At 48.9% G+C, this 10,250-nt stretch overlaps 1 protein-coding gene across 1 annotated transcript; it reads left to right on the forward strand.

The window, feature by feature from the left end:
* Positions 1 to 312: 312 nt before the first annotated feature.
* On the forward strand, positions 313 to 10,025 carry LOC135384135 (uncharacterized). The gene is made up of 4 exons (XM_064613355.1): positions 313 to 366; positions 5,882 to 6,077; positions 7,442 to 7,551; positions 8,976 to 10,025. Exons 1-4 carry the CDS (start codon positions 357 to 359, stop codon positions 9,986 to 9,988), a joined length of 1,329 nt encoding a protein of 442 aa, XP_064469425.1. The 5' UTR covers positions 313 to 356; the 3' UTR covers positions 9,989 to 10,025.
* Positions 10,026 to 10,250: the final 225 nt, after the last annotated feature.

Genomic DNA, 10,250 nt, shown 5'->3' on the forward strand with positions numbered 1-10,250 from the left:
AGGCGATCGATGTACTATTTCGTGGACTCGTTTTCGAAGCTTCTGTGCCAGGTTTTCATTTCATTTTTTTTTTCTGGAATCCACCTAACCTCGTCTGATTGTGGTATGTGTGTGTATATAGTATAACAGTTTCGTTCTAATCTGCATTCGACGAAGCCGTGCGGCTCCATAGAACACGAAACGAAACGTACGCCACCTACACGACAGATAAAAAAAACTATACGGGGAGCGTACCAGAGGAGCACACTTTCAGTACACTGGAGCAGAAAACACTTTGCGCGCAAGTTTTATCGGTATCGTCCTAGACTGCGGCCCCGGGTTGACATTCTCTCCAGCCATATCCAGCTCCCCGGGATATGTCATCAGGTAGGCCTTATAAACAGGGTCATATTTTTTTCGGTTTCGTGTGTACAAAAATAGGGTGGTATTACGATCACGCCTTCCGGTATTATTAGTGCGCTAAACTATAAAGCAAGCGTTTGGTGAGCACTGGCGCCATATTTGGCGTTATAGCAACACAAACAGTGCGACGCCTACAGTATGCACATGTCGAACAACGCGTGTGTGTTTGCGTATTGATTTCTACGTCTTAGCGCGTACTACGGCTACAGCAAGGCTTGTTGTGGGCGCACGCGTGTTGTACAGAAAATGTCACCGGTACAGTAAAGTCTCGCATCCTGCTATGTACTACACGAAGCTATGGCCCTCGTTACATCGAAGTCGACAACACCGCGTAATAATCAATATAAGTGGCGATTCGGAAAAAAAAAAGCGGAAGTGCAGCGAAAGAAGGGACAGTATAGCTTCGGAAGCACGCGCACAGCTCTACGTTTGTAGTACGGACTTCTGCCGGTTCGTTCTTCGCACTAAGCGGAGCCGGCCGGCAGGACACTTCGGATAATCGGCATAGAACAGAAGCACATGCATTTGGGTCCGAACATCGTGAGACTTCGCATAAAGCGACAATCCAAAAAGAGCGATTCCATTATAACGAATTAAGGTTTACTGAAAGTGGATTGGTACACTCGGGCTACAACGTCGAATGGCAATACGTGGCAATTGAGGTGTAACCGTGTCTTAGTAAAATAGAATACGGGCATATAGATATAGGCTCGGGTAGGTTTCCATTTTGTTTCTTCTTTCCCCAGAAAGAGTCAAACCATAAACACGAAGCTCGGATTCCCGTGGTTAACTCGTTAATAGTGTATTGGAAGTTCGCTAAGCACGGCAACAACATGCTCCACCGCATTTTTAATCATTCTATGATACATAAAATGGCGACAAAGTGAAGAGTGCTTTCGATACGAGAAAAGCGATGCACGGGATGTCTCAAGGTGAGTGAAGCTGCACATCGTTGGCAGTCGTTCTGCGCAAGTTGATTTATTTTTTTTCGTAATACGTGTAATTACTAATTTAACTGAGATTACAGATGAGATTTATGAGCCCGCGCAATGCTTTGCGATCAAGTACCTTTTACGAGGATCCTTTTCCAGGTTCGGTCATGCAAGCACGTGAGGTTTGCAAAAAATGGCACGTGGCCACCCGCCGTCGCCGTCGCGAATGGGTAGTAACGCTAAGCGTGCTGTGACAGAGGTGAGCAAATGCCCTCACCATCTTTACCCTCACCTCAATTTTCGTCCCAGATGTTTTTGCTCCCCTCACCTCGCCTCATTTTTTGGAGGGACTTCGTTCCTCACCTCACCTCAATTAGTTTCTGAAAAATGTTCCTCACCTCACCTCAACAATTTCCAGAACACTTTTCCTCACCTCAACCTTCATTCTAAAGTATCTTCCTCACCTCACCTCAACCTCCCTTCTAAAATATATTCACCTATACTTGTTATAATTTTTGCCTCGTCGAGCAGTTCCTGTAAGACGTTTTCACGTCACAATAATTGCTCTTTCAATTAGGAGTGGCGTCGCTCATAGCCACAGTTGCCTCGCGGTGCTAACACGGAATCAAAAAAGTATTAGGAGCGGGTATAGGTGCATACGTTGTAGTTGACTTTTTAGTGCTTCGTTGGTTGATTCGTGACAACAAGTTACGAGTACCCACAACTAAGATTCATTACCTTGCTTGGTTCGTCCTTCTTGCAACAAGTATCCACTACATGTACGATCAGTAAAAATTTGACGTAGGGTACATGTGTTGAGAAGTTGCAAAAACCGAGCAATTTTCAGTTTGTTTTTCATACTGGCAAGGCAGGAATGGCTTTTATCGAGTATCTCCCAAGCGAGAATGATAATGGAGCTGCGGAAGTCGTTTTCGGGATGGTATGCAGCTGTACGAATTACTTGTACATTTTGCATTTTTGTCTGTTATGACTTTATATTATCAATCAATATTATTTAAATCGCAGACGTATTCATTTGTAGCCGGAATCCGGGGACCTTTTCTTCAGGACCCTTGTTAATCAGGTAGACGTGCTGTACGGATTACTAGTGACTTATATGTTGACTTACTAATTAAATTACTTTATGTCGACACAGACCTCTTGTGCCTTTTCACCTAACTTCATTGCCGTACTAAAAGCTCAATGGTTCAACATGTGGCAATACGGAATATATACCAGTATTTGAGCTTGTTGCACTTAAAGCGCGTGTTGTCGCCCCAATTTCTTACATCAGTCTCTGATAAGATACGTGAAAGACATCTGCTTACAGACTGACTAGTTTGGTTTTGTTGAAATCTAAGCACTCAAAGCACACGGAACTATATTGGTTTGTTCATGTGTCTCACATCATGTATGTGACTCAACTGACTAGTTTGATTGTATTGAAATCTAAGCTAAATACATAAAGCACACATAAGCTATATTCACTTGTACGTGTATCTGATCTGACACGTCTATCATGTATCTGACTCAACTGAAAGTCCGAAACTAACGGGCTTACAGCGAACACATTTTAGTGTAGAGAGCCTATGCTCACAGTACAAAAACATTTCTGCTACATTGGTAATAGAAAAAGCTGGCCCTCGGTGCCTTTTAAGAGATCGCGCAATTGAATATAGCCGCTCCACATCTCCCCAACCTCACTCTCAAAACTTTTTCGTCACCTCAATCTCAATTGCGGAATTTTTTCCTCACTCACCTCACCTCAACGTCCTTGTCAAAAAACTTTTCCTCACCTCACCTCAATCTCCCTCTCGAAACATTTTCCTCACCTCACTTCAATCTCTCTTTTGAGAATTTTTCCTCACCTCACCTCAATGTGCGTGAGGTGAGGGTGATGTGAGGGTGAAGGCATCCTCACCCTCATTTGCCCTCGTGAGGATGCCCACCTCTGGCTGTGAATGAATGAAGTAGCGCGGCTCTGCGGAAGTGGACTGAAGGAAGGAGACTTGATTCGATTCAGGAGTTCCTGTCGCGGTCATGGCATAACTTGGAAACCACAGGTATCCAGCGGCAGCTCCACTTTCCCGCAGCCAGACCCATGAATACCAGGGTTACCTTGGGATAAATCCCACTGACGAGGCACGAAGTCAAGAAGACTGAATATATAGAGCTGCTTAGATCGTCTGTCCCACGACGTACTTTCGGATGAACCGGAAATTGGCTTCCTCTTGAATATGAATAATATTATTGGCCGACTTCACCGGCTCACACCAAGCAGTAGGCACGATGCAAGAGCAAGATCTTAGCTTCAGGAGCCACATAGCAGCGCCTCGGAAGAATTTGTGTGTGATAGTCAGCATCGTCATACTGTCTTGCATTCTCATGTCATGTCAAAGGCAAGCGCCACTGTTGTGCTGTGCACTCGGTGCAGCGCCACCTCCCGGACCCCTCACCACCTACTCACCTACACCTACTCTACACTACTCTACCTATCTCACGCTATCAAGTGCGCGTCACCACCACGTGCCACCACCACATAAATTTGTTCGTCTCTGGTCTGCTCCAATACTCTGTCCAAGTTGAACTTCTGCGCAAGTGCTGGGCGGAGAAATCACGTGGGCAGCGTTCCTTCACTCACCGGTCGACGCGGAGTAACCAACGTGCTCTATGTTGTGGTTGCGGTTACTTCGTTGACGTACGTGATATTTCTGCTGATTTAGTCCATCGGTGTCGCACATTTTCATGTTTTTTTTCGCCCCCATGGGCAAGGTATGCGTAGTGGACGGCTGTACATCGCAGCACCACGGCGTCCCTATATTTCGCTTCCCACAACGCAAAGCACGAAAGCCACGACAGCAGGAGACAAAGAAAGGTTGAAGGGGGGGGGGGGCGAGGTAGCCTGCCGTTGTTGGCCGCACTCAAGTGGGCATCGTCACGACTATAGCAAAAAAAAAAAAAAAAGGAAAGTGGGAGAGGGGAGTTGAGGACTTCAAAGTGATGCATAGGCAGGATGACCGATACTGATGGGACGGAGGCACACTGTAGGTGAGAGGTGCACTAGAGTGGTCTTTCCGCTAGGCCCGTTTCTTGAAGAAAGCCCACGAGGCCGCGAGTTTTTGAAAGTCGTTCCGCAAAAGAACCTTCGGGGAAGAGGACGTCCGTCAGTATGCCAGGCCTGGCGTGGGGAAGATGAGCTTCCCGCATAGTATGGTATGCACGGCATTCTGTCAGGATATGCGCGATAGTCTCCGGATGATTACAGTGTCCGCAACTGGAGTCCTCCCTGGAGCCGATCTTGAACAGTTGCGAGTTCGTGAACGCAGATCCCGTGCGTAATCGATGGAGCATTGTCTGCATACCACGGGGAAGATCTTTCGTGGGAAGAGAGGGTCGGTGATTCTGCATGATGTCCTGTATGTCAGGATGACGCACCTCAACCAGCTGTTTGACGACCATGTGCCTGTCAGTGTCGGCCGGGGCTGGTAAGGATGGGCTGCAGCTGTGGTGTGCTGAGGAAGCTAGCTGGTCCGCTCGTTCGTTGCCTCTGATGCCGACATGAGACGGGATCCATTGGAGCGTAAGAAATGTTGAAAAAAGCACGTGACAAAGCGTCTGTCCACTGAGGAAGCAGCGATAAGGGCGCATTCGCAGACGGGCCACAATACTAAGGTGAAAGAAAGGACGCCACGCGGTGGTGGTGGTGGTGAAAGGGTTCGCTGTTGTCGGCCTCACAGAGGTGGGCAACGTCACGACTGACGCCCTGGGGGGATCTGCGTCCTGGGCTCACTTCCAAGGGAACTGTGCCGACATATGTCTGAAAGCGTCTGAGGAAAACCCAGGAAAAACACACAGACAGCACAGCCGACGCCCGGACTCGAACCCGAGTCACCTCCCAGTCTCGACGTGGCATGGCCAGCACACTAACCACTGAGCCATGCGAGCTGTGGCGAGCCACGTGGACCCCACGTGCAGTTTATTCTGGTACCTTAATTAAGAGCCATCCAATCGGACCTTTCTACATGCACGAGGGGAAAGGGAAAAGCTGAGCTATAGGTAAAATGAAAGTAGGTCAGCGCCAAAGGCTGACCTAACTTCATAGCGTATAGTATTGTGAAGAACAAATAGACCTCGACACACGAAACGTCATCATGACGTTGATAGACAGACTGAAACCGAAACGAATCGGAAGGGGAGGGCTGGGTTCCACGAATGAACTCTTGTTCGCTGCCTCCTTTTGAAAGAAAAGTAGGACTGAAGGTCACGTCCCTTTCAGGAACCATCGTAATACCCTCAAGACCGTCGCTTTCGGGTGCAACCTTGTTCGAACCTTGTTGCAACCTTGTAGCTTCGAGCGTAGTTCAACTATACCAAATTGGTGGCGCTGTCGATCAGTATGACGTCATCTGTGTACAAACAGGGAGAGGTCTACTGATGACGAAGCCCGTGTCCCTCTCAAGATTTCAATTGGCTAATAGTTAACTCGTGGTCAGCTCATTAAGGCCTCGAATAGATTTCCTTTTTTATGACTTACCTTTTGTGCGCAGGTGCTTTGACTGGAATGAACAGGATACGAGTGAGGAGTCCTTCGGGCGAAGCCGAGGTCCGCCGTCGGAAACGCAGCGTCGTCCAGCTAGCAGGCATACTCAACTGCGTGTCCGGCTGCAATCCGCTTCGCTACCGGGGTTATGGATGCTTCTGCGGCTACAGAGGCGACGGAACTCCCGTCGACCCTATCGACAGGTGTGTTTCGTTGCCTGACCTTCATAACGAAACCAATAGTACTCTGACACACACACACACATACATTGGATGGTGATGGAGTGGGCGATTCACCGCCGCTGAGGCGGTACACTGCCCTATTTCGCGTTGGGGCAGGATGAAGGGATGATGATGGGGCTTTCAAAGAGCCGTCGCCAGACCGGTGGAGCACAAGTACTCCGCCAGAAGACGAAGGCCCTGCGTCTGGTGGGCAGCGTTCGACCACGGACCGAGGATCTTCGCTAGGTTGAACGGCCGCTTGTCAATGCGTTGCATAGAGAGTTCCATTAGGGCACGCTCGTGGTGGTATTGCCCACAAGCCAGGATGGCGTGGCTGAGGTCGCCGTGCACTCCACAAGTGGGGCAGAGGGAAGACAATGTGGAGCCGAGATGGTGTTGAAAGGCAGGTGTAAAGGCAACGTTGAGCCTCATGCGGTGGAAGAGAGCAGTTAAGGGGCGCGGTAGTCACGTCGGAAGGACGAGAGAAAGCGTGGGGTCTACGTCAGAGAGAAGGGAGTGAGCTATGTCGTGTTCCCACTGAGCCTGCATCTTGGGACCGGTGAGTGTCGAGAGGAGGTGTCTTCGGTCGCCCGACGACATCATTATCGAGGAAAAAGCTGCGTGCTGATGGGCGTTCAATGCGGCTCTGTCTGCTTCTTCGTTGCCGCTGATACCGACATGTCCGGGGACCCACTGCAATGCTACAGTGTGCCCTGCAATGGTCGCCTTCTTATAAGCTTGCAGGATGTCAAAGACAACAGGACCCAGGAGTCCACGTATCTCCAAGTTGGCGACACACTGGAGCGCGGGTCTTGAGTACTCTGAAAATTGGTGGCTGGTATGAAATAACGAACATCAATAACGCTGTATACACACGGTACATGCTACTTACAATGTCAAAGATCGACTGAATATCACTTCATGAGGACACAACACGAACTACTTCTAGAGACCTGGACATACGCGCGAAGCTCCCAGTAGTGAGTATATTTCTGGCGACCGCCGCCTTGCGAAGGATTTGGCGCTATAGTGCACTTTCACGCAATATTCCGAAATCGCAGCGATGTTTATGACGAAAAAGGAGGTTGCAGAAAATGACGGTAGCCATGGTGATAATGCTGTACATGGCATTCCTCTCGCCGATAATATCAAGTAGTGCTTCTAGCGACCACTACTGCAACTAACTCTTAACCTGGCTATCCCGTTGAGGATTGCTATATGTCCAGGTATCTACACATAGTAGTAGGCCGGGGTCTAAGCGACCTGTGGGACTTTGACATCCATGATATGAACTCGCCATACATTAAGGTAGGAACGAGACACTGATGTATTTTCTTGGTCCACAGCTGTTGCCTACAACATGATTGGTGCTACTCTCAGTCACCCTGTTCTAAACTCTCCATCTACCTTCTCCCCTACGATTGGATCTGCATCACCCGTGGAATAGCGCACTGCGGTAAGTATCCGTGTCGCTCATATATCGAGGTTAGTTCCCCACAACAGAACAGATAACAAGGCGGTGTCAAAAATCCGCGTTTCTATGCAGTACAACAATAATGAGAAGACGGTTAGGAGCAACTTTTTAAGATCGAGACTTTCGTGCGGAGCCTGCTCGAAAGTCTCGTTTTTAAAGTTTTACATAAAAGATGTTCCCCAAGTATGCATGGAAGAGTGTCTGTTTTTGTTATTCGCACTGCCTAATGATAATAATATTCAAATCATCATAAAGCGACGCTTACAGAAGGATCTCTGGATGTATGCAAGTAGTTACACCGAAAGTTGGCCGATTTGTCAAGGAAGCTGAAGATTTGCTCTCTTTGTGGCATCTGTCCCGCAGAATTTTTATTATCTTCATGGGTGTGATTTTATCCAAGATGGTACGCAAGCACTGAAATATATGGACGGAAGGAAGAAAATTCAGGAACAAGTGCTAGCAGTTTCCTTCCTTCCGTCCGTGTCTTTCAATGCTGGTTTATCATGCGTTGGACATACCAGCTCGCCCGGTTTACTACAGCGAGGTGAGACGCACTCACGCAACATATACCGATGCCAGGGGGCTTAATCGAGCCCGACTTGAACTCTGGATCGTTGTTGTAATGTGAAGTTTCTGGAGTTTCTTACCCAAACACCGATGGATGCCATGCAGTGGCGTATCTAGGGTGTGGCAGGTGTGGACAGGTGCCATGGGCGCCAGGTGAACAGGGGCGCCATTATGTGGTCGGGTGTGAATGTGCCAGGTCGGGCACTCAACCTGGCACATTCATAAATGATCTAAAGCACCCGCCATTAGAGAGGTTGTAGCGTGAAACCTAGTGCGGACCACACAAAAACGCATCCCCAAGGACATCATGTTAACCATGTTGCCATGGGCGCAGGTAGCTCTAGATACGCCACTGATGCCATGTATTGTGCACTTTTGGTGTTGCTTTACGTACCCTTGAGGGCCAAATAGTTCAATTTTCCATTTCGAAAACCTAAAACATACTTTCGGGTTTCCCTCCGCAGCATAAAATTTTGTTTCGGTTTTCGTTCCGTTCCGATTCGCCCAAAAATAACGTTTTTACGGTTTTCGGTCAGGTTTTTGGTTCGTTCCGGAACCCTGCCCACGCTAGCACAGCTGATGCCGCGCAGGTCTACAGTCGTCACGCGAGGAGATAGGGTTGCTTTCTCTGGGAATTTCTGTAAAGATCATTGCGCAATGACAATACACCGCAGAGCGAAAATATTTTCCATGGTGACATCAGGCATCAAGCAGTCTATCATCAAGATGGACCGCTTGAGGAGCGAAATCGGGACATGTTTGCATCAGAAGCGAAAAATTACCTGGCTCCTTTAAACATTGCTGAATTGAGAATTAATTTTCTTATCTCTTTATTGCAGCGTACCCATCGTCACTGAGCCCCCATGCGCACTGCGGCCAGCAGCTGTGCCAATGTGACTTGCAGTTTGCCAACTGCGTCAGCCGTTACCCGTGCCCAAACCGTCGCGTCCCTTGCCGACACACAAAGCTGTCACGCTTCCAGAACATTCTTCACGGAAAGCGAAAACCTCTAGCCAGTCACGCCGGAGACGACAAGGACGTGTACGCAAACGGCGTTGTCGTCTCTCCTGGCGTCCCCAACGCGGACTACTCCTACTTCAAGAAACGCACGAAGACCAGACTGAAGGGACACGGCAACCACCGACAGCCGTTGCTCGTCAAGACAACACCGAGGAGCACGACAGTGTCCACAAACGAGGCGACAGACCAGGAACCTGTTGACGCTGATCTTCAGCACAGGATAGAGCTGACTACGCCGGGCAACGTGAGCGAAACGACAGCTACGGACAAGATGGGGGAGCGCGTCACGACCGTTGGGTCTCAAGAAGAAAATATTCCAGAGGGAAGATCGTCGATTAACGAATCCACACTGGTGCCCGAAGTGATCGATAATGCGACTCTCGCTGCAGCCGGCATCACCGACGATGGTAGTGAGGGCTACGTGCAACAGCAAGCTTATGCGACTTCCGTCAACTCTACCGAAGTGTCCGTGCCTGTTGGAAGCGCATCCGAGAAACCTTCCACCGATGACGTCAATATTACTGCTATGTCATCGAGTTTAGTACCGCATGTATTGGGTTCAACAACGCCCATTCCTTTAAAGACAGTCAGAGACTTCACTGCGCCCCTTCCTTCGATGACCTTCAGGCATCGGCAACACCCTGGATCTGAATCGAGGCGGTCCACGGAGCTCATGTTACATCCCAATTCCCAATCTGTCCAGCGTGCTCCGCGACTTAAAATTGAAGTGCACTTGCAACCGAAGCCCCATCCCTATCGCCGGCCGTATCTGCGCTTTGAAGTGAGGCGCCGACCCAACAGACCTCGTCGCAGATCTGGTATCACGATTTAAAAGTATAGGCGACGTTGCTCAGAAAAGTCGGAAAGAAAATGTAACTCAGATAACCCGACTGGCTCTGACGGTATACATGGCAGGTCATCTGCTTCTGTTCGTGGACATTCTCTGAGTAGTTTCACTGAGTTCCAGCGATATTCTAGCGTCACAAGCGATATTCTAGAGACGCGTCTATCTCACGAACCGCTGGAGAGCCTGTATAACGTAGCTCCGCTATACCCCCGATAAGTCATCTCTCTCTCTCTCTCTCTCTGTCTGT

Source organism: Ornithodoros turicata, chromosome 2 (genome assembly GCF_037126465.1).
Source record: "Ornithodoros turicata isolate Travis chromosome 2, ASM3712646v1, whole genome shotgun sequence".
Lineage (NCBI taxonomy): Eukaryota > Metazoa > Arthropoda > Arachnida > Ixodida > Argasidae > Ornithodoros > Ornithodoros turicata.